General features: G+C 38.1%; 1 protein-coding gene across 22 annotated transcripts in view; it reads left to right on the forward strand.

The window, feature by feature from the left end:
- Positions 1 to 25,482, forward strand: part of SOX6 (SRY-box transcription factor 6) — a 561,796-nt gene that overhangs the window by 472,750 nt on the left and 63,564 nt on the right. For all 22 annotated transcript variants that reach the window (XM_072985711.2, XM_078383897.1, XM_078383892.1 and 19 more), the window contains 3 exons: positions 9,048 to 9,197; positions 14,651 to 14,831; positions 18,534 to 18,721. In XM_072985711.2, coding sequence (XP_072841812.1) covers positions 9,048 to 9,197; positions 14,651 to 14,831; positions 18,534 to 18,721 — 519 coding nt within the window. The remainder of the gene's footprint in view (positions 1 to 9,047; positions 9,198 to 14,650; positions 14,832 to 18,533; positions 18,722 to 25,482) is intronic.

Below are 25,482 nucleotides of genomic sequence, written 5' to 3' on the forward strand. Positions count from 1 at the left end.
CATTCAGCTCAGGGTTGCCATGTGATGCCGTTTTGTCTTTACTATGATGTCATAATCCATTTCTTTTCTGCTGATAGTAAATTTGGCAGCCTTCCCATACACCCGTGTCTCAAGGTGGAGTAGGCGTATGGTAGTGTATCTTGCCCAGGGTGGCAAAATTGTTACTTATGGCTTTAGTTTTGTCTCCAAATATTTCTTCCTTGACATTCTTGGAAAAGAGTTGTACGTGACACAACTCACGTGAACTTGACGTTCCATGAATACAGCTCCGGTTTTTTAATGATGATTTCCATTTTTGTAACAGTCCCATTTTCCATGCTTGGCAACCACAAAAATGACTCTCAAGAAGCAACAGCTGTATCTGTGGAGAGATCCCAGATCACAGAAGACATTCTTCATGCAAACACATTCTTGGAGAGCATTGTATGGAAGCAAAATTGATTGTGGGAAATAGCCCATAAAATGTTTGCATGTTTAGCAAGTGTTAAATGCTAGAGTTCTAAAATATTAGAACCAGTTGCCTCTTATCTTTCCTGTTCATTGGCTGTAGTGTTGATTCCAGTATTTTTTTAACTCATTGCATTCATTAATATTTTAGGCTAAGTTAAAGTTAAATACCTGTAAATGACGTGCATGTTAAATTTTTGAGATTAATTGAGTAAAGTATGTGTTAATAGGACTGGGGTTTGGCCCGTAATGTTAGTATTCTTTAAAAGCGACATTAATGTTTGGATTTATTAACACAATATTTATATTTAACCAAGAAAAATCCCACGGAGACATTAAAAAAATTGGTTGTGGTTTTGTTGCAATATGGTTTTGAACACAGAAATGTTGGTATTTTAATATACACATTTGTAACAGGTAACATCTGTGCAAAAGAGCTGTTAAATGAAGAAAATGTGCACCTTAAAAAAACCCAAACCTAAAAAATGGTTATTTTAGATTTCTCCTGTCAAATCCATCTGAAACCCTAAAATGGTAACACTATTCAATTGTGAATTTTCGAAAACATGCTATGCATTAGTATAGGTGCACAACTGTGAAAGAAGTGTTATATTGTTCTTCCTCAAAAGGCCCAGATGCTAAGCAGTGAAATATATTTTTTCCAGTGAGACCATCTGGATCCTTGGCAGACTGCAAAGGCAGGAGTATCACAGGTTGGGAGCTGCCTCCGGGTTTGTCACATGGTTAGGTTGCTGATGAGCTGCTTGGCTTCCTTCCTCTCTCCTTTAAGCTGCTGATATTTCTGTGGCTCTGCCCCTCCCCCTGTTAGATTCTTTGGGGGTTCAGAAATATGGAGGTCTGCTGGGGAACAGTTATGGATCTGACAAAAGTAGTATCTAATTCAAAGCAAATGATTTTTTTTGAGGTTTTTAGTGTTTGAGCAGCTGACCAAAATCCTGTGTCACAAACTGCCTTTGAGACTTTCTTCTGTTTCATGAACAGCTTGCCATACAGCTGGGGCTGAACTTATTACAAATAGAACAAATTCAGTCTTCCTTGGTCTTATTTGAATCCTAGGTTCAGAAGTAGCAGAAAACTCTTCTCCTGTTTCTGGTATAGCAGTATCACCATTGGCGATAACTAGTGATAGCAGAGTCACATGCGTTCATGTAATTCCCATTTGAAAAGATTATTAGGGATATTTTTAAATGAAAAAAGTCCCTTTTCTTTTAAATTTCCTTTAAAAAAAGTGGGGACAGAGGTTTCTGGAAGCCTCCAACACTTAGACAAGAAACTTAGACAACCACATGATGGATATTCTTTGACTTGTGTTCCTGCATTGAGCAGGGGGTTGGACTTGATGGCCTTATAAGCCCCCTCCAACTTCACTGTTCTACAATTCTATGATTGTTCCTCTGCCTCCCAAAGATCACAAGGGCATCTTTTGAGCCTAATGTGTCTTTTTCTGTTTGAAAAAAAAAAGGGTTGTGCCTGTACCCTGCCAGGTGTCTTGTTCAGTACTGCCTCAGCTTCACCTACTATTCCTCAAAGAATCCAGCTCTGTACACACTTTTTCTTTAAAGTTCAGCTGCTGCCCACTCAGCAGCCACCAGAGAGAGTGCCTTTGTGAGCTGTTTCCACCACTTCTCTCTGCTCACTATCTAGCATGTAGAACATCTCAGGTGTTTTCACGTCTAATTCGAGGTGCTTAATCAGCACCTTTAGTGCATGGAAAGCAATGAACCTTGGTGCCTTTCTCTACAATAGTTGAAATCCTGTTATGCAGGTTAGACTGGGATAGGATACATTCAGTGATTTCTGTTGTTTATGTTGACATGAACCTTTGGAAAAAAATAGATTGTTTTATTTGTCATTGTGCTAAAACATATCTACCCACCTCAGAAAACTACAAAAAAACACGTGTTTTTGTTAGTCATATTAGGCGCTCAGTAAATTTATAGCTCTTAATGAGGGTGAAAGGAAAGCACCAAAAATATGGTCTGAAGTTCAACATAAAAAAACTAAGATCATGGCCACTGGTCCCATCACCTTCTGGTGAATAGAAGGGGAAGATATGGGGGCAGTGACTGATTTTACCTTCTTGGGCTCCATGATCACTGCAGATGGTGACAGCAGCCACGAAATTAAAAGTCACCTGCTTCTTGAGAGGAAAGCAATGAGAAACCTAGACAGCATCTTAAAAAGCAGAGACATCACCTTCCTGACAAAGGTCCACATTGTCAAAACTATGGTTTTTCCAGTAACAATGTATGGAAGTGAGAGCAGGACTATAAAGAAGGCTGACCGCCAAAGAATTGATGCTTTTGAATTGTGATGCTGGAGGAGACTCTTGAGAACCCCCTGGTCTGCAAAGAGAACAAACCTATCCATTTTGAAAGAAATCAAGCCTGAGTGCTCACTGGAAGGACAGATCCTGAAACTGAGGCTCCAATACTTTGGCCATCTGATGAGAAGACTCCCTGGAAAAGACCCTGATGTTGAGAAAGTGTGAAGGCAAGAAGATAAGGGGACGACAGTGGATGAGATGGTCGGATAGTGTCACCAAAGCTACCAACATGAATTTGACCCGACTACGGGAGGCAGTGGAAGACAGGAGGGCCTGGGGTGCTCTGGTCCATGGGGTCATGAAGAGTCAAACATGACTAAATGACTAAACAACAAAAATGTAGAGCTAAATCTCTAATTAAAGTCTGGTTAAAATAGACAAGAAAGAATCAGAATTCCCTCCTTTGAAAGGCCACGTTGATGTGCCATTTTGCTGTTCAGCAGAAGACACAGTCTTATTCTTGACTGGATTAGGGAGACCTGTCTATGGTACAAAAATTTAGATGTCAAAATAAGTGAATTTATGTGAAGCCACTGCAGCAAGAAGAGGATTGGTGCAGGTCAAGCATGTGTATCTTTTTCATTTAATTATATATTTTCAAAATTCTACAGTATACTGCCTTGCACTTCACTTCGTGCAGAGAATTAGGGGTGTTTATAGCAGTAGTGATGTGAAGAAGGTTTCCTAAGTTTATTTGCCAAGCCAGGCCATCTTGACATTTTGAGACAGCCTGCTGAACATTTGCTGAAATTTATTTCACCAGCATGAAAAAAACAACTAGCAATATTTTTTGTTTAGTTTTTGCATGTAGCACAAAATGTCTCTGTGTGGACTGGTGTCTTTGGTCTTGTAAATGTAAGCATGCACACTCACAGCAAGTACAAATGGATGGACTGATTGATCAGAAAGATGAAAACTACCCACCCAAGGCTTCTGCTTTTTCAAAGCAGGCAAAATATATATATAAATAAAAAATAAAAAAGAGGATAGCCCCTGTTGTGGTTTTGTGTAGTTGTGCAGTTTGTTCCAAAATGGTTTTCACAATGCACAAGGTGAGGTAAAAATTTTGTGTTGACTTTTGTTCCCATCTGCAAAATGAGCAAAGATTTACATTCCTATGACACAAGTAAACATTTGGTTCAGAACTTGATTTGGTGCTTTAGAAAGTGAATTATTTCATATCATTTGGCATGAAGTGTTTAACTTTTGGTCCAAAGCAGAGCCTTGCTTTGGAAATCTAAAGGTTCATGTGTGTCTTCACTGACTATAATGGGGGGTGGTGGGTGGGGGAAAAGATGACTGTAACATTTTCACTCTAGCACAACTGGAAATAATTTTCTGAGGTAACAGTACCATCTGAGTAGGTAAAGCATGCCAAATTCCAGACAAATTGGTACAGGGTCTTTCTGCTATATGAGTTTTAATTTTGAGGTAGTTGTTGCATTAGTTCTGTAACTATCCCATTATGGGCTAATATAGAAAGGAGGTAATAACATTTAGAGTGTTTAAAAATTAATAGCTAGGCTGAAAAGTATTGTTGTGACTCATGAATTTCTGTGGTGGGTAACTAATATGCCTTAAAATTCATGATTGCAGCGGGATGGGGTGGGGGGTGGGCTCAATAATTTTTGTAGTCATTAGTCAAGTAATTTTGTAGCCATTAGCCAAGTGAGGCTAACAATGTTAGTATTTCAATGGGAAGACTTTTTAAAAAGTGTTCAATATAAAATGTGCGACTATTGATTATTATTTTCCCCCTTTTAACATTGTTCCTTTGAAGAGTCTTCTTTGGTCTTGGCACATTGGTTTTGTCCATGTGGTGCAAATTTCTAAATGTTCAATTGAAGTTGGATTTTCAAAACTAGGTTTAATAGCTACAAGTCTGTACTTCATTTCTTGAAATAACATTTAGTAACAGCAGTCAACAGTATCGTATTTGTTAACAACAGTACATAGTTTAGAATACATGTATTAATGCCATATTTTGTCTGAAGCAGGATATACCTTTGCGTAAGATTACATACCAGTTTTTGAATACCGGTACTTATAGAAACACCAGGTCACATTGTTATATGCCCTGCTTCTAAGTCCTGATATTGATTTGATATAGTAGTTGTTAAAAATATTTGAATGGGACTTGGAAGATATTCATTCAACATTTCTCTCTGGGCATGAAGCTCACTGGATGGTGTTATATTGCATGGCTTGATATTTCTGGGCTAAACCCAAATGTTAGTCTCAACTATAGCAGACCAATCAAATCATTGGAACTTACTAAAGTATTTCCCTGTGAAGTCCTGTTCATTCGAGGGATCCATTTTGGTTGGGATAAAGAACTCAATTTAGTGTTCTGTGTTCGAGATGGCTGATACATTCTCTTCCCCAAAGTATGACAATTGCCTCTGACAAATAATCCCTGTGGACTAGGAATGCTTCATTTGGTCTCCTGAAAGAATTAGACCAGCTATGAGCAGGGTTAAAAACATGCCTGGTATTAAATTTGGTAACCCATTTTACTTTTGTCTTTGAACTAGACAGGGAACAAAGGCAAATGCTTTTGGACTAAACAAGAAAAAAATATTAGCAATCAGATTTCCACAGCTGGAACTACAATATGCCTTGCTGTGGACAATAAGAAGAAAGTGAACCAGTGACTGAAATCTTGTTGCACAGATCTGCATGCACAATGGGGATGAGGTCTTCAGCAGTGGCAAATAGTTGTAATTTCAGGGTGCATGTGGCTCCTACACAATGCAGCAAAGTCACATGCACACCGAAGTCAGAATACTGTTGGTGATTTGCACACATTGAGTTAAAGACTCACATGATAAATTGACTGCTTACTACCTAGGCATCGGTCACTTTACTAGGTGTGCAGTTGTTGCACAACAAGGCAGTATCTCATAACACCACTGGTAGCTTGTTAGCCACAGTTTGCTTTTGTTTATTATGCAGTTCAATTAGCACGCACATAAATCACCAACGGTAGATGGAAAATGGCAGCAGATACCATAACAAACTCACTTCCTGTGTGTTTAAAAATGGTCTAACAGGGCAATCCTATCCAGATCCAATCAGAATTAAGTCTCGCTGTGTTCTGCAGGGTTTATTCTCAGATATCTGGGTATAGGGTTGCAGCACACATGTCTTCTAATCACAGCTTCCCTGCTTCCACACAAACTGCCTCCAGAAGTATGTATTTACTGGAAACTAGACATGATTACAGAAAAATAAATATTTAGGCATCGGGAAAGACCATTTATATACAGAAATTAATAAATAAACAAACCTATACACTGGAGTAAGAACCCAACAGATTTTACTTCTGAGGAAATTTGCCTCAGTTTGTACTGTAAGGCTACTGCGTGAACAATTTTCTTCCAGATAACCTTCATTGAAGATTGAAAGTTGTCCCTTGCTACATGTGCCGAGTGCAGAATGCAAATTAGTGTGTGTAAACTTGGTAACCTCCATTATTTAATTACCCTTGTGGTGCAAGTTAAAAAGATTCCAAGCCAGTGGATAGTAAGAGTGACTTGAAAAGGGGTGATGATCTTTTTCAGTATCAAGATGGCGATCCTCATATTCTCTATGCTAAATACCCCAGAAGGGCTCCTCCTCTGTCCCAGGAAGCTGGCATTTGTCTCCCTGAGACTCCTGCTGAGAAGAGTAATTTGGAGGAGTGTCAAGAAATGAGGATATAAGAGGGTAAAAGAAAGCAAGAGAAGAGGTTTGCTGTGGTGGACAGGAAACAGGTTTTTCAAAAATTCCCGCAGCTGTTTCCCTCTTTCCAGAACTCAAAACAATGAATGGTGGTAGAGAATGGGATTTTTCTATTTTGGGGCAGGATTTAATACATTTTTCTGGCAAGATTTTATTATAGTCATCTAATTTGCAAGGCAATTTAATATAAATATAAAAATTTTCTGCCAACTTAAACTGAATTAAATTTGGGGGGGGGGGAGTTTAATTTGCAATTGCCTAGACTGTTAACCATTTTCTACTAACTTTCCCATCTCTACCTTTTAATGAAACCACTCCAACAAGGAAATAACTGTGGATGCCGAATTTGCCTCAGGATGGTGTTCCCTGGAAAACATACCAGTTCTATCTGAACCATTATAGATATAAGTTATCCTCTTGTGTAAAAAACCTGTTTATACAACATTTTATCTAGCCATGAAAAACATTACTACTATGAAACACTGGAAATTGTGTCACAAAGGATTTTACCATGATTAAAGAAGTAACTGAGTTCCTTGAAATTCCTGAGTAACATAAATAAAGTTTTTTACCAAAGTTTGAATGAACTATATGAGCCCTGTTCAAAAATGGAGTTTGAAGACTAAATATATCAGTTTTCAGCACTTTTTAATTTGTGAAACCTGTAGCAATTTTTATTGGATTGCTATGGTCTGGTATACAGTCGTTGTAAACCACTGCATCATGTAGATTAGGAATGCTTAATGGATGTCATTTTTGTAGGCAATAAACTGTGGAGGCTTATAATGGTAGACTTTTTTGTGACTCTCCTTAACTAAACACACAGTTCTGTGTCATTTGAGTATGAGCTGGAATTTAATATTGTAAGCAACTAACTAAGTAAACAAAGACACAGATCTTAGCAAATCTCAAATTTTGGTAAATCACAAAATCTTGATTTTCTGTTTTTTGCTTATATTTTGTCTTTTTCATGCACTCTGTTATGGTGATCAAATTCGCTTGCATGACAAATGAATATATATATCCAATAACATTTCCCTGTTGGTGTTGTGCACTGATTTAGCTTCTGAGAAAGGATTATCCTAAAAACATCATGTCTGTTTATGTATCAGAACCAAGAGCTATTGATAGGGCTTCAGCAGCAAAATAAGTCATTACTCAGTGTGTGTGAAGGAGAGCAGGGAAATCAGAGTATTTGCCAAGTATTTTATTGTGATAGATTCTTAAGGCTTGTAACCTGTCTGTTTAGGGTCTGGATAACATAGCAATTGAAAAGAATGCTCAGTCATGTCCGTGAAATGTGAGGTTTGAAACATCTCTACTGAAGTTAAGTAAATGGGCTTTTCCCACTGTAGTGGTTTGAGCTCATAGACTTACTAAAACAAATAGAAAACTGGATTTTTTCCATTAAGGGCCCAGTGTACTGCCTGTGACCTTATAGGCATACATTTGTCTAGCCACTGAGTCATGGAGCATATACAGTATTGTGTAACTTTCATTTCTTTGGAGGCTTGTTATATTAGAAAAATTGTTCCAAAGAAAGCAACAATTATGACATAAGCACATCTGGCTCTAGCAAATTATTCTTTATTAAGCTTTCATTTAATTGCATGTGATGAAAGGTCTGCTTTTGATTACTGTAATTTTTTTTATTTGTCCATCTGAATGATAGTAATACTGGAAATTACATACAAACCACCTGTTTTTGTTTTTGTTGTTCTTTTTACTAATAAAGCAAATTTTATACAGATTTATTTGTGAGAGAAGGACTAGGATCTTCTCTGTTTATAGTGGCTGAATTATTACTTGTGCTAATTCAAAGTGAGGTTTTAAGGTTGGCTGCTAGAGCTGAATTAAACCTATTCAGTTTGTTCAGGAAATGCTTTATAATGTTTTAGGAATATATGACTTAATTGGACATATTCTGACAGGGTCTGTTCAACTTCTGAAATGTTCAGGAAGTTGAATGTGAGCTACATAGTAATATTTAAAGTTGTACTCATTTTCCTATCTTTATGAGTAGGGATTTACACTTCTAGTCATATTAATAGTAAAAGATATTAGGTATGTAAAATCTGTATACTTAGAGGTAGAAATAAAAACAGTTGATGACTTCATATCAGTGAAAAACAGTATGACATTAAACAAAAGAAGACTTGGGCAGGTTCCTATAGTATTCTATGATACTGAACTGGTATTTGCAACTTGGTGTTAATATATTTAATGGGTTTTATCTGGTCTGTGGATTGTAATAAACTTGATTTGACTTAACTGCATTGTATAAATTTTGATATGTGCTCATTAATAAAGAAGTATGCCATGCCTCTTGTAATAATTTATCAGCTCTGGTATGTTACCAGAGAGCTCATGTGTTTCCCTAATAAGCTGCAACTTGGGTGTGAATCCTTAGACCTGCCTTCTCAAATGGCAGTATGTTAAGTACTGGCAACAAGCTGTGTTTTCACTCAAGGGTCCTATGCAGGAACAACTCCAGAACTTCTTAAAGAGCAACGTTATTCTTGTTTTCCAGCAACTCTATGCTGCTCAGTTGGCCAGCATGCAGGTTTCGCCTGGAGCCAAGATGCCCTCCACCCCTCAGCCACCAAACACAACAGGGACACTCTCGCCTACTGGGATGAAAAATGAAAAGAGAGGGACCAGCCCTATAACTCAAATTAAGGTATTTTATTCATTCTGCTTTCATGAACGTTCCATCTGTAAAAGAGTACCCTGTAAATTTACTGTACTCTGTCATTTGTTTGTTTATTTATTTATTTTATTTATATTTTGGGTGGTGAGAAGGTCATATTTAATTTTCCTTACAGTACTGAGTTGGTTATTTTTGTAACTAGCACTTGAAAACTTGGTTATACCATCAGGACTTAGAGACAACACAGAGATCTCTAGTGATAATTCAGCTTTGCTGGGCCATTTACAGGTACAGTATCTGGATTTTTTCTGCCACAGTAGCCCTACTAAGTCACTACTTACATGGTTATCTCCATGAGACAGCCTAGTTTTTCTCTTTCACTGTCTGCTTCTCTGGACAGTTATATGTCTGCAGAGAAGTTCCAGTTCATGTGTAGGCTCTCCATGGGCTTAAGAATTTCCAGGGTTCTTGCTCTCATGGAGAACATGCACAGGAGGAGGAGAACTTTTCCTCAACAGACACATTACTCTCCAGTTGGAAAAAGAGACAACAGAAAGATAAGAGTTACCTCTTATGGAGAACTGGGTAAGAACTAAATAGGGGTAGTGTCTATTATCTCTTATCAAGTATAGTTATCAAGATTCCCTGATCTTGCTAAGGGTCCTTGGTATTGACTTTGATCTCAGCTTATCCCTCAAGTGTCTAAACAAATCAGATATTAATGGGACCAGATTTATTGTTTTTCCAGGATGAGAGATAATACAAATTGGTTTTTTTTTAAAAAATTTCATATGTTGTGGCAGCAGATTACCATGAATTTATAAGATCTTGATTGTGTGCCTGAGGATACAACCAGCACCTTGGTAATTAGCAGCAATTTGCTTCTGTAGCTTGTGTAATTTTCTGTACATAAAATACAATATGTGGAAAACACCAATATATTTTTGGCCTCTGTCTACTACTTCACTCATTTATTATTTTGGATGAGTGCAACCTTTTTTTCTTTTTCTTCTTTTCTTTCCTTTTTGTATAAGATATAGTGAGCCTTCTTAAGAGTATGTGAATAGAAATGAGCCAATATATAGTAAGCAGTTTGATTCCCAAACATAGGACATATCAAAAAGTCTCCACGATTCTGAAGTTGTATGTATAATTGTTGCAGGTTCTGTGTTCAGCATAACCTGGGCAGCGCATCTGGCATATGTGATGTGTAAAAAGCGTGCTGCTGTAATTTGATAGTGATCTCATAAATCTTACTAATAGTGCAGTAAACATGTCCAGTATTTTTTTTAAAAAAAATATTTGCCTTTTACTGTGTGAGATGGCAAGGGAAACCACAGCACTTTTACTTATTTTACAAATCAATCATTGTATTGAAAGAAACCTCAGATAAAAATATAAAATAAAGGCGGGTGGCTGGAGGGAAAAAGGAACGAAGACTATCACTGGTAATTGATTGGGAGGGGAAAAATGCCATGGCTGCAGATTGATTGGACCCTTGCTGATATCACAATGTTGCTGGTATTTGGATTGTTTCTAATTGGTTTTGATGTATTGTCAAAAGCTCATGCATGCTTAATTGTTACTTTCTCCAGAACTAGGAAGCTAGCCCATGGTATGAAATGCCAAGCTCCTTTCCAGCCTTTTGTGGGCAGCTGACATATACTTGTTTGTTACATCCCATATCACTCTTCTTTCCCTAAGACAAGTATCAATACCATCTATAAAAAAGTGAAATAAAAATTATAATATATATTCACAGTTAACATAGACAGTGCAGTGGCTCAAAAAATGTCTTTTCTTTATCTTGCCAAGATTGTCACTTTAAGCATTAGATGAAACATTGATGAACTTTACATATTTCTGTAAGTCCTTCATTGCTGTGATATTATATGACTATGAAACCACTGCTTTTGGACAGTAGCTCATTTTCAGTTGATGGCTCCAACGAGAGTAGAACCATTGAACAGTTACTGGTCAGTCAGTCAGTATCTGTCTGTCTGGATTAGATCCTTAAAAAAACAAAACAGTTTCTGTGCCTGGATAGTCCTCTGAACTTCTTCTTCTTCTTCTTCTTCTTCTTCTTCTTCTTCTTCTTCTTCTTCTTCTTCTTCTTCTTCTTCTTCTTCTTCTTCTTCTTCTTCTTCTTCTTCTTCTTCTTCTTCTTCTTCTTTATTATCATCATCATCATCATTTGAGAAGCATGTAGATGTGTGAAGACTTCGGTAGGGCAAAGATCGCAGTCATCGTATGTTCCAAAATAGGAAAAAGAATATCTGCACAGAATTGCAGTGAGAATACTGTAGATACCGTTTAGGTGCTGTTTGGAGCATGACTAGGCAGACCATGAAGGGCTGCAGATCCTTACTGGTGTAGACTCTGGAGACTGATTGGATAGGGTAGGGCAACACAGCCAGTCTCCAGCCCCATTAGCCAGAAGGATTTGACCATAACCTTCCTAAGAATTTCTAATGCCAGGGTCCTGAAAGCTTTGCAACTGACTGAAAAACACTGTATTTTCATTGATGTCTACAAGTTACAGTGTCTACAAGACAATGGTGGAGGGATTTATTTGTTTCTTTAAAATATTTCACCCTGCCTTTCACCTTAAAAGGATCCAAGGTGGCTTATATCATTAAAAGATAATATTAAAAATCTGAAAACAGTAGGTATACAAATATTAAAAAGGAATTAAACAAATATTATATTAAACATGGGAAAGAGAATCAATACTAAGAACACATTTTAAAGCAACAGAGCATAACAATCCATCTAGAAAACCTATCTCCAGACAACCAGTCACTAAGGAGAGCTCTGCTTGAACAGAAAGGTCTTCACCTGTTTGCAGAAGGACAGCAAAGATGGAGCCAGCCTGGCTTCCCATAGGACAGCATTCCAGAGTCTGGGAGCAGCAATAGAGAAGGCCTTCTCCCACATCACCACCAAGCACACCTGTGGAAGTGGTGGGACAGAGAGAAAGGTGTCCCCTGATGATCTTAATGCCTGGGCAGACTTATAGATAGCTTGGACCAAAGCTATTTAGGGCTTTATAGGTTAAAACCAGCACTTTGAATTGTGCCCAGAGATGAAGAATATATAGCAATGGCTTAGAAATAACGTAAACTGCAGATGGAGTGTAATGGGACAGCTATTTGTACGTTTGTTGCATTGGCCTATTTAATACACTATATATAACAAGATGTTATGTAGAAGTTCAACTTGACAGAAGAATGGCAACGATAAGATAATGGAATACATTATTGTATTCTTTCATATATTTCTAAGCTTCGCACTATTCAGTGGTGTCTGTTAAAATATAAATGATGCACCCTTATATCCAGCATGCCTCAGCTTTGGGCATATTTTAAATGAGAGAGCCATGTTACCAAGCTCTTTTTCATTTTAATTGCAGAAAATCCGTATTCTGCTGTTCCAGAAATGCTGTGCCTGGCTGATTGCTAACAAGTTCAATGCAGAGTACAAGCTCTCCAATGAACAGAGCGAGGTTGTGTCGTAAAGGGGAGTGCTAGATCAAAAGAGCAAGTGTCTTAGATTCTTCATTTCCCAGAAGTTAGATGGTCCTTAATGTAAGATCCGTATAGGTTTTCCCTATATGAGTTATTTAGCCCCAGTTTTATCCTTTCACTGGCATACAGCACACCACGAAGCGAGTGGATATAGGAGCATAATATCTTTGATAACTAGATGAGCTTTCATCCACTGATGTCAATACCAAATTCAGAAATTTACATGTCACCCTGCCTAACTTAGAAATTCTTTGTGTATTCTAAAAATTTAGTGGCCAAAAGGCTGCTGGGATTTTACACTCATGTGTAACTTTGTGCTGATGTAAACTGGATTGGAGTGCTGCAGATGATTAATTTAAACTGATTTAAAGCTTCCTAAGCCCTCGCGAAGAGTCGGACACAACTAAACAACAAACAACAAAGCCCTCCACCGTTTCAGCTTCCCAAGGATCTCAGGGTCCTCTTTTGCCATGGGGAAGCCTTTGAGAACCTTGATATGGAGAGGGAGGAGACTTTAAACGTCAAAAACCACTGCCAGATTGCTGCTGCTATGGAATTTTAAGGTTTACTTGTCCGTGTAATATGATGTGGACTGGATACAGTGTTTACTCTGCTGTTGCATACTGTATAGGAATTGGGTCCCTTGGGGCTACACACATCCTAATAACTAACAATTTATCCTGCATTCTGATTCAATGAAACACAGTACTCACACTCTGGCATTGTAACCCCTGTGCCATGCACGGGGACAAATGCAGCAGCACTGGTACAGTACCAGCAATGACAACTGGTGATTCAGCACTGTTTCTAAATATCACCCAGCAGTTGTATGCATGCTTTTTGCAGGGCAAGTCTTTGATGACTCCTCAGATTGCATTGAAAAGGTCCCAGTCATGTAATGGAGACCCCGTGCATTGCCTTGTACCTGTAATACAAGGGAATGCAGTGAATTGAACTGCATTCTTCAAGCTGTCTCATGCTGCGTTAGCCCTAATATGAATCACAGTTTAGTACAGTGGTGCCTCACAAGACGAATGCCTCGCCAGACGAAAAACCCACAAGACGAATGGTTTTTGCGATCGTGTTGGTGACTCACAAGATGGCTTCTTGTATGGCCGTGCTTTGCAAGATGAATTTTTTTCACAAGACCGATGCCTCGCAAGAAGAAAATAATTCATTCGTCTTGCGAGGTTCCCATAGGAATGCATTGCAATGCATTCTTATGGGAAACTGCTTTTCGCAAGATGAAAATTTCACAAGACAGCACTACTTGCGGAATGAATTACTTTTGTCTTGTGAGGCACCACTGTACAACAGTGATAGGAGGATGCTCTTTACTTTCACTGGCGTAACATACTGACTGCTTGCAAGCTTCATCCTTCATTTAAGCTGTTGTGCCCCTCTCCTCACTCTTCTGTGCCTTCCATTTCTACCGAGGTTATACACATGTTCAAAACATATGGTTACAGTAGGGAAAGATGAATATTAATGCTGAAGTTATTAAGCATTTTTCCTTCTTTAAAATTGCCCATACCTTTTAATGAATGCATAGTTATAAACAACTTTAACAGAAACTTCCAGGAACTTTTCAAAAAGACCCAGCAAAGCAACAGAGCTGTTAGATTTTTATTTTTTAAAAAAATTCTTTGTATCTGGCCTAGGTTAATTTAGATCTCAGAAAACACATTAGGAAATTAAGCATTAATGTGAGCTAAATCAGCTTTTAATTTGTCAAAAAGACTCATCCAGCCACATAGTTAATGTAAACAGAGGCACAGCACAGAGAAATTAATGAGGGCTTCCTTTCACTGAATCTTCAAGAAGTGTAGGTAATTAGCTTCTTTTGTTATTATTGCAGGAAAGTACAGCATTGTCTGGGAGGTGTAAAATAGCTGCTAAGTGATAATGTGTTCCATCTGACTTCTTCTAATACTTATTTACATTAAACTCTTCTAGGATGATGCCACACAGCCTTTGAATCTCTCTGCCAGACCCAAGACAGCGGAACCTGTCAAATCCCCAACATCACCTACCCAGAGCCTTTTCCCTACAAGTAAAACCAGCCCCGTGAACGTGGCCAATAAAAGTGGAATCCCCAGCCCCATTGGCACAACTCTCGGAAGAGGATCTTCTCTAGGTACTCACAAGGGGAGAAATATATTTTGAGTAAAAATGGAGCCTTTTGTGGTCTACACTTTTTGTCTATCACGAAATAACAGTTGGTGCATTTCCTAAAATCCTTGAAACTAGCAAGTGCCAGTTGACCTGCCAGCAGTTAGTCAGTGGCCCACAACTGCCGTTGTAATTTGGAAGAAGTTGCTGATTTCTAAAGGAGTATTTCAAGGTGGTTTCTTGATCCTTTTAGTCTCCCTGCCAAACGCATACCGAGAACATCTCACGCTGATCACCTGTTCTGCACAACAGGAGTGGGTAGCAGATGTATCTAGATCTCCTAGTAGATCTTAGCATCTAGGCTTGTGACTCCAGCTGTTTAAGATAGCTGTTACAAAATGACCGTACACCCCAGTTGTACTGCTAAAACGAAAGGAAATTGGTGGTAATCATGGATGGTTTTGTATGTTGATGGACTGTGGCCTTTGTCTGTGGTGGCACTCAGAACTAATTCCCAAGATCTGTTTTTTTTTTTTTTTTTTTTAATCCTAAATGTAGGGTTTTCTGCTCTTGGCTGCCTTATAAAGTGAAGGAGATCTCACAAGCCTGAAATCTGTCCATGTCTGCTATACAATGTCAAGAAGAAAATACGGTGGTACAATCCACCCAGAAACGCCATAAAAAGATCCAGCACGCTAGTATTCCTCCTCAGGTTTTCTTTAGGCGGTGCCCTAAGAGTAGGAAGGTCATTTCAAAAAGAGATATGCCTTAATTTTCAACATAAGGGTGAAAAAGCTCTTGTATCCACTCTGTGGTCCTTGCACTGTTGTAACCAGTATTATGGGACAAGACGGTTTCTATTTAGCATTGATATCAAAGGGGCAAAAGAATATAAGTATTCTATGTTATATATAAAATCCAGTTATTATTTTTACTAGCAGAACATTTATATAAAATGTTTACATATGCACATACTAAGGGTGGATGGATTTGTTCATTGTAATTTCCCTAGGCTTCTTATTTTCTCAATCATTCACAAAAAATTACATGCATTGTTGGTTGCATTTTCTTGTGATATACATACTTACACAAGAAATTTTATCTGCTGTTTTATTTACTTGGAATACTGATGGGTGTTTTTTTTCTGCCATCCCACTAATATGTGTATATATAATTATTTTTAATAATATATGCATTTTTGTGTGTAGTTCCCCCTAATATGTATATTACGAGTAATGTTTTTGTATGTTTGCAAAACATGAAGAAACGTGCATTTGGTGTTTTAGTTAAAGGTGTGACTTGATTACATTTGCTTTAACATGTGACCCAAACGGATTTCTCCTACATTCCTGCTATACTGTCAGATCCCCAGACTGGCTAAATACAGAACCATTCTGCTTCTTTAAGAGAGTTGAGGCTACATGGGCTTCGGTTGCTCTTTTCTTCTGTTGTCAGGTCACATCCTGATGCACTAACAATCACCTGCTTGCCAGCGATGGCAATGGGAATGACTCTTAATAGAATCTATTAAGGTTCTGCAGGCTGGATAGCTCGGTGGTTTAGGTATCTGGCTGCAGAATCAGAGGTTGGGAGTTCAATTCCACTGTGCCTGCTTGTGAGTAGAGTCAGCCTGTTTGGCTTTGTGCAAGCTGTACTGCCCAGTCCCAGGGTGCCTCCAGAGAATGGAATGGTAAATTCTGAGTATCCTCTGCCTGGAAAATCCAGAATTGACTTGACAGTACTTGATTATTATTAATAATAAGGTTCTGTCCCTGTCCCTAACAAGAGGCCCCTGGTGATCTCTGGCACTAGCTCCTCTTCAATGTCGCTGTTGCTGGCTGTTCATAGTCCCAACTTTTACTGGGAGAAAGGAAAAGGAGCCGCCACTGCCATTCATCTTTCCTTTCCCTACCAGTGTAGTATGGATTAGACCCAGAGGAGGAGGGCAGGTGAACAAGCAGTGCTGGCAGCACACTCAAGGAAGAATGCACCAGTGAAAACTTACAGAAACTTACCTCCCTCCTCCTAATCAAGTAGTCACACGTAACTCCTGTTAATAGCTTGGCCGAACAATTTTAGTTACTCTTCATATCCTATGTAGCAGACATTGAAGTAATCTGGATGTGATGTGATGGAGGTATGTGTGACCCGGGCCAAGTCTGCATTCTTTAGGAATGAGTTTAGTTCAATCAGAATACTGATGGGTTTTTTTTTAATCCTTTGGTTTAAACATAGACAGCTCTTCCAATACACTAATATTTTCTGTTGTAAAATCTATCAGTGAGAGGAACAGGAGATTATTTCACACCTGAACCATGATCAGAGTGGAATCAAAATGTATTGTCTCAGTTTATTTACACCTTTCTGGCTTACATTAAAGTGATAACACACATAGTCTTAAACACATGCTGTAACATGCCATCCCATGACTAGAGAATTTTGAATTTAGTATGGTCCTCAACAACAATGAAAGACTAATTAAATTTTGCATAGTGTTTAAAGCAGTGTCTCCTGGAGCTTGGAACCTGGTAGCTTTTACATTACTGTTTCAAGAATTAATTTATCAGGCAGGTATCATTCAGTAGATGCTCTAGGAGGAAAATAACTACCACCCCCCCCTTTGCTTTTTCAGTAGCAAAACCCTAAATCACTAAGGAATTATTAAGTGATATGGTAAAATACAAAGTAAGGTCACATTCTGTGCACTAAATTCCAACTAGAGTGTGCCCACTGAGTCAATGGGATCTACTTATATGCTGATTTAACAAAATCCATTCATTCAGGGGATCTGCTCTAGTTGGGATAAGTTATTGGATTTGACTTGTGTCCTCTGTAGGTGAATATAGTAGCCAGGAGCAAGGCAGTATATGGGGTTTTACCTAATTCACAGGATTGTATGGCAGTAAAATAACCAGGAGTCAATTACTTATGTTATCCACAAGAATTCAGAGTAAACAAAACTTCTTAAAAGAAACAAATACAGACTACTAGAGCACGCAGTAAACATAAAACTACTGTATGTCATGCATATATAGGTATAAAATAATTCTGGAAAAAAATATGGCTCTGTGTTCAGAGATGATTTCGGAACCTAGGAATAGGCACGATGCAGCTGTTTGAATTCTTGCTGGAAAGGGGGTCACCATGAGTTGGAATGAACTTGATGGCGCATGGCCAATACTGGCATAGAACTGCATGTTGGGCTTGGAAAGAAGATAGTCTTAATGGGCAGAAAATTAATAAATGCAGAAAATTAATAAATAAGTCAGTCAGTCAGTCTTTTTTCCCTTTATGTCTGTATAAGCATACTGTGAGAATTGGTGGCAACCTGTTCTGATCCTTAGGCACAAAATTCTTTTAAACCATGGTTTAACTAAAACCACTCATATAACAAATGGCTTTGCTATGCTGATAGCTGTAACGAGATGATTTTCAGTTAAGAACACATCAGTCTGGAAAAGAAACCATCTGAATTGCTGCCCATACCTAATCATTAGTCCTCATGCCAAAGCCAAGACTTCACAGTTTTTTCCCCAATTAGCTACATATGAAATAACTAGCTTGTTAACTCATTTATTGGGCAAGTGGTTATGTGTATTTGCTTGTGCATGTGTGTGCACATGCGAGACAAGCTTCACTTATAACCAAAGAGGACATGTTAATATATTGTTTTAAAATCTGGTTGTTTAAACATGGCCTTAAATGAAGTTATTTCTGTTATTGCTAGACATCCTTTCCAGTCTTAACTCGCCTGCCCTGTTTGGGGACCAGGACACAGTAATGAAAGCCATTCAGGAGGCTCGAAAGATGAGAGAACAGATCCAGAGGGAGCAGCAGCAGCAACAACCACATGGTATGGATGGAAAACTTCCCTCCATGAATAACATGGGTCTAAACAACTGTCGGACTGAAAAGGTACTGTGTTCCTCTCCTGTCATTTCAGCTGCTCCATCTTATTTGAAGCTATTATTCGGCCTCTGCCCTTTTAACCTAATGCAGCCAATTCTACCACACTCTGTTTAAACTTCTTTGGTGCTGGCATAAATAATTTTCAACTATGTCATTTAGCTCCATTAGAAATAAGAAGAACTGAGTATGAATTAACCAGAATAACTTTGCCACAGGAGAAATAAGGCATAGGCTCCCAGACATACAAATATAAAATATGGTATATATGCTAGGAGAGAGGGCAACCTTACTTACCTATTTAGTCATGTCCAGTGTACCTAATGAACATAAGAAGAAGCCTATTGGTCCAAGCAGAGACCTCTCTAGGCCAGCTTTCTGTTTACACAGTGGTCAGTGATTTTTTTCTGGTAAGCCCTCTAGCAGGACATGAACCACGTAACCTTCCCCTGCTATTCCATACTCACCAAGCGCTCGACATTTGGTGGCATATTGTGACTGATCAAGGATTCTGTTTGGTTTTCAGTTGACAGACATTCTAGGGCAACATTACCTAACACACACACACACACACACACACACACACACACACACACACACACACACACACACACACACATGTTTTAAGTGAAGTGGTCACCTTTGAAGCAGCAATGAATTCCATAAATAAATTATGCATCCTTTGAACACAATACTTTATTTGGTTGGTCTTGAACTTATTACCGAGCTATTACGAGGGAAGTAGAAAAACTTACCTTTATTCACTTTCTCCATACCTTGCATAATGTTGTCAACATTGCTAAGTCTAAACTTAGTCATTTGTGTTCTGAACTGAAAGATATCCGACGCTTATTTGAATTGATTTGAAGTTTTATATATATATATAAACTGAGTTTATATATCTCAGTTTCTGCTCCTGAAATAGCTGTAGTGGTTCACATGGAAATGATAATTATCCCCATTGCAAGAGTCTCCACAGCACGTTCCAATCAGTACAATTGATATCCACTTATTTACTACCTCTTCCTTTCACACCTCCCTTCATCTGTCCTCTCTTCTCTCTTTTTTTTTTTAGTTGACAGGCGATGCAGAGCTAAGTTCATATGACAAATAATGATCCCAATTGTTAAAGAGTCCAGCTTTGCTGATTACAGCTCACTTCATGCATTCTTGGTTTTAGTTTTGCTTTTTTTTTTTTAAAAAAAAGATACTTCCTATACTGATACATAGGTTCTACTCACAAATTGCAAGCCAGACAAAGATCCATCTGCAAAGAAAGGAAACAGGTACCCTCATTTACCTTCCTCTTTCCCTCCTTCCTCTTCTACCATCCTCCATCTCCTTTTCCTCCACACATCAGTGGGGTGGGGGGAATAAATGGGGAAGAAATCTTTTCCTCCTGTCTCCAATCAGATCTGCTGCAAATTACAGGACAAGTGTTTAGCTGACACAGTGCTGACCTGAAACAGTGCTTAAGTATACAGAACCATAACAAAAATCTTCTATGAAAAGGGGAGAAGAACTCACTGGAGGAGGAGGGGGTGATTCAGATTACCTATCAAAACACATCACATTGAAGACATTACCTAGGACACACCGGTATAGGCAGTTGTACATAACAGAAACTAAAGCTAAGCACTTGCAGGGATAATCACAAAAAGGCATAAGCCCTCTGCCAACAGAGCAAAATACATTAACATGAAAAAGAATGGGGCTTACTCACACCTACTTTTGCATTGTGTCGTTGGCAATAAATGCTACAGTTGATCTACAGTTAATTGCTGCAAATACTGTGGGATAAATTGTAATATCGTCAAATGAGCAAACAAGCCACAAATATATTCCATCAGAGGCATGTACTTAAGTCATCAAATTCAGAACCATTTCAACTTCCCTAATCAAAGTTTCCCTTTTTGGGTGTAACAGAAAAACTCTTGTTTAAAGTAACCAAGAGAAAAGTTTTTAAAAAAAGAGTGAGGACCAAGGAAAGTGCAGAATGCTCATTTACAATTTAATAAGTCATGGTTGAAGTAATTGCATTGAACTGGCGCATGGGCTTCCAATCACTCTGTTTAACTATTTATTTATTTTACTACAGAGTAGATGCACTTCTTTTGGTACACTTGTACACATTAATTCATACATTCAAACTGAAATTTGGTTTTAGTCAGAATTAAATTTAACCATGCAGTTTTTCGAATTGTCAGATACTTTGGTCTGGCCAATAGAGAAGACAATGGCATGTTACACAGTAGTGCACAGATTGTAGCTTGCACATTTGGTGAATGAAATAGAAAAGCTGGATAGGTCCCAAGAGGCAATGGGTACAGAAGGTGTTCATAAATATAATGATCCATTGGAACTCAGTTTCTTTGTTGGTTTCTAGATCAAGATTTGCCAGTGCTTCATAATTAGCAATCTCTCTCTGCTTTTAGTGGGTTTCTTTTTAAGTCATGAAGATTACTAGGTGGCTGTGCCCAGTTTACTTTGTTTCTGCTGGATTTACAGTGTTTTTGAGAATATGACTTGCGATAAGGGTCAGTCATAGAGCAGTAAAGATGTTGGGGAATTGTTTGCGGGGCGTACCAGTGAATCCAACCACATAAAGGAAGTAACTTCGGATTCAGCATGCCTGTTGTTTGCCACCATAGCTTCCTGAAAGTGATTTGTGAGAGCTGAGTGACACATTTTCCCCCCAACTGTGACACTAATATATATCACTCCCATCTTGAACTGTGTAACATGATACTTCTTTTGTGTGTTGTTGTCCATGCAATGAGACTGCATGGAAGTTTTCCCAGTCTCTAAACAGAGTGTCAGAGTTTTTGTTGGTGAGTCAGGGTGGCTGAAGAAGAAACAGGCTGAAGAACTATGGTGCACCTGCATTGTCCCTTGTACGGTGTGGGCCCATTTCACCAGGAAGTGAGTAACGTATTTTGATCTTGTAATGAAGGCACACGTGAATAAAAGCACACATAAGTGAAGGACTGACCAAGTTACAGCATGCTGGGAGAGACCAAAGTGAGAACCTCTGGTTCATTTTCAACACAACAAAAGCATATAGATTTTTACATTTTGCTTGTATTGACTTTTCCTCCTAATCCAAACAGTATTTGTCAGCAAGCTGAGAATCTGTGGCACTGGCAGCTGTCTTTGAACCATTTCCTCAGGGAGAAAGATAGGGGTCTGAGGATCATTTCGTAGAGTCATATGCACAAAGAGAAAATAACCCTGCAAATAGAAAGAGATGTCTTTTCATTTGCATTTTATATGGTACCTTATTACATTTCTCAGAACAACAAGGGGAAAAGGACCTGTGCTTGCAAAAGCGTTCCCCCCCCCCGTTGTCTCTAGAGAATTAACTGTGGCTTGCCAAAAACAAAACAAAACAGAACCCTAATAAATATTTATTTTCACAAAGCTTCATTTAAGTGATGGTATTTTAAAACTCACTTAGTAAAGATTACCACTGTGAAAGAATTCTTTGTAACGAAAGTGAAAGAACTGAAGCTTTGATGTGAGGTTTTTTTATTAAGGCCAATCTTGTGCATGAGGACAATAGGATCTGTCCATCCTTCAGACTGCTGACCTCCATTTGGAACTGGGAATTTTTAATATTTTCTCTTTAAGCTTACAGATGAAAAAAGGACTGAAAACAGAGAACTAATTCTACCTGTTTACACCTCTGTACTTGCATCTGTATTATTATAAATAGCACTGGTTATATTGACAGAACATTAAAGATCAAGTTGCTTGATTGTGGGTGGACTAATTCACATGCAGCATGAAGAGTTTTTTTTGTGGGGGGTGGAGATTCTGCTGTCTTGATCATGGGAAACTGGCTTGTTCTGAAAGAAATGGGTGTGCCTCAGCATTTGATTGTCCTGATACACAACTTGTATTGTGGACAAGAAGCCACTGTTAGGTGGAAAATAGAGAAACAGAATGGTTTCCAATAGGCAAAAGCATCAAATGAGGATGCTTTTTAATCCCCTTTTCTGTTCAGTCTGTATGCAGAACATATATGGGAAGCCAGACTAGATTCACTGAAATTGGTGGAAGAAATATCAATCCTTTAAGATATTCAGATGACACTGTCTTACGGGCAGAAAGCAGCAGTGATTTGAAACAACTTTTAGTGAAATTGAAGGAAGGAAGTACCAAAGCAAGACTAGCTGAACATCAAGAAGTTCAAAAAACATGACTACAGAGAAGATGTACACAATTTTGATGTTGACAATGAAGAAATTGAAGTGGTTAGAGATTTTGTTTACCTTAGTTCAATCATCAATCCAAATGGACACTGCAGCCAGGAAATCAGAAGAAGTAGTAATCTTGGAAAGGCAGCAATGAAAGAATTAGAAAAGATCATCAAGTGTAAGGATGTGTCACTGGAGATGAAAGCCAAGGTAATCCATACTATTGTATTTCCAGTCATCACGTATGGGTGTGAAAGCTGGATAGTAAAGAAAGCTGACATGAAGAAAACTGATTTGTTTGAAATGTGGTGCTGGAAGAGAGCTTTGTGGATACCATGAAGGCAAACAAGGGGCCATAGATCAAATCATACCTGAACTATCTCCGGAGGTAAAAAGATTGAAACTGAAGCTGTCCTGCTTTGGACACTTCATGAGAAGACAGGATTATCTGGAAAGACAATAATGCTGGAAAAGGTGGAAGGCAGAAGGAAAAGAGGAAGACCAAATATGAGGTGGATTGACACCCTAAGAGGAAATCACAACCTTGATTTTGGAAGAGCTGAGCAGGGCCTTTGAGGACAGAACAGTCTGGAGTTTGCTCACTCATACAGTTGTTATATGTGAGGGAAGATTTAATGGCATGTAAGAACAACTGTCTTGACAAAAGTAGAATGTTCACACCTCTTGAGATTTGCTGCAAGAAGAGCTTCACTGTGCCTCAATAATTTCCACATGGCATACATACATTTTAAAATGTAAATGGCTAAAATGCATACATTTCCTCCCACAATAAGCGTCCTTTTGTTGTGGGAGGAAGTAAATTAAGAAAAACGTGTAACAAAATGCATGTATTTGGCAGATTACATAAATAAATATGCACATTAGGAAAACATGTAAAAATTATATATTTCAGTATGGGAAGAAAAGCAATCAAGTGCAGAACAAGCATGGGGAAAACGCAGGTGAGACTTGGAAAAATCAAAGCAAAATCAGTCATTTTATTAGGAATGAATACTTGCTAACTTCATAGTTCTCAGCAGTTTAGACTCCCTTGACGCAATGAAAACAACTTGAAAGGGAATTTTAAAACTCAGTGAGATTCCTTGCTTCTAGATGAGACTGGGGGGAAAACTCCTCCTTCCATGCAGGACTGTTTTTCATGCAGCTTGTCTTCAGTGTTTTCCGCCTTCGGAAGCAAATAGCACATACAGCACACTAAGCAGGGACAGAAGGACTGCCTGATAGTTAAGAAAGATGAGAGCAACCCAACTTGTGATTCAAACTCTTAAACAAAGCTACAGTAGTTGTAGTTTGAGAAATTTGTACAATTTGCACAATTTCACAAAATTACATAGTTCTATGCTAAAACTTGTGCCAAAAAGGGAAAAATTTGTGCAAAACATCTTCGTGCCAAGAGATTCTTCATCATCCTCACTGGTGAGAAGAATGCTTCTTTTTGCTTCTGAGGACAAAATGAAGACTTGTATTTTGATTTTTAAGATCCCCCAAAATTGCTGATGACTTGACCACCATCAGCGTGAAACATGCTGTAAGTTTTAAATTTTCTTAGACCAAATTTCAACAATAAAGAGTGTCTGATGAGAATGCAGAGAATTACATTTGTTTCTGCAAGGGACTGCTAACTCTTTCTAAAAATATTATCATCCAATTGTGTGATGATTAGAATTCAGATAGTAGGTATGTTTCTACTGATCATTTGCAGGTTTTAACTTCTCTGTAACTGAGATGAAATCTATTCATTTCATCTCAGTTACAGAGCTAAAAATCTGAAATGAATGGTAACTTTGAAATCATGACATTTAATCATGACATTTCCTTATTTGCTTTAATTATATAACTTTCTAGCAGAATTATAGCTCTTTCAGTGACTTATGCAAAAAAGAATGTTTTTAAAACAAAGTTGACAGTGAGATTATTCTGATATAGTCTCATTGTCAATCTTTTTATTTAAAAAGCACTATCATTTTTGCATACATCACATCTGATTTCTTGATTATGGAGTAAGGTTTACATATTCTAATGAATATGGTGCACACAGTTTAAAAAGAGACTGGAAAGGGACCAATATTCTTTGGAATTCCCTTCACTGAAATTAATGACAATAGTTTTTTTCTTTCTTCGGTTTTTTGAACAATGATAAGGAGAATGCCGTAATTTTGACACCATTGGTTCCTTGTTAACTGGCTTCAGTTCTGTAGATCTATACCTCTTAAAATACTCAAGGAGAATCAGCAACATTAAATGTAATCTTATTTCTCTCACAATCAGGGGTTCTTGAGATAAATCCATGCTCTTGCAATGAATCCATGAACCTAATTAGCAGCATAACTATGTGTTGCACCCAGAAACGTTATGCAGCTATCATCAGTTTCCCAACGATATCCAAAGTTTGAAGTTGCAAAGTACTTTATGGAATCACTAAAATTAAATTTTAGTGATTCAGTCACTAAAATTCAATCACTAAAATCACTATGCTAATTGGTTTTATTGTTTTTAAATTTGTAAACCGCCCAGAGTAGATGGTAAAGGTAAAGGTAAAGGTTCCCCTTG

Source organism: Pogona vitticeps, chromosome 1 (assembly GCF_051106095.1).
Source record: "Pogona vitticeps strain Pit_001003342236 chromosome 1, PviZW2.1, whole genome shotgun sequence".
NCBI lineage: Eukaryota > Metazoa > Chordata > Lepidosauria > Squamata > Agamidae > Pogona > Pogona vitticeps.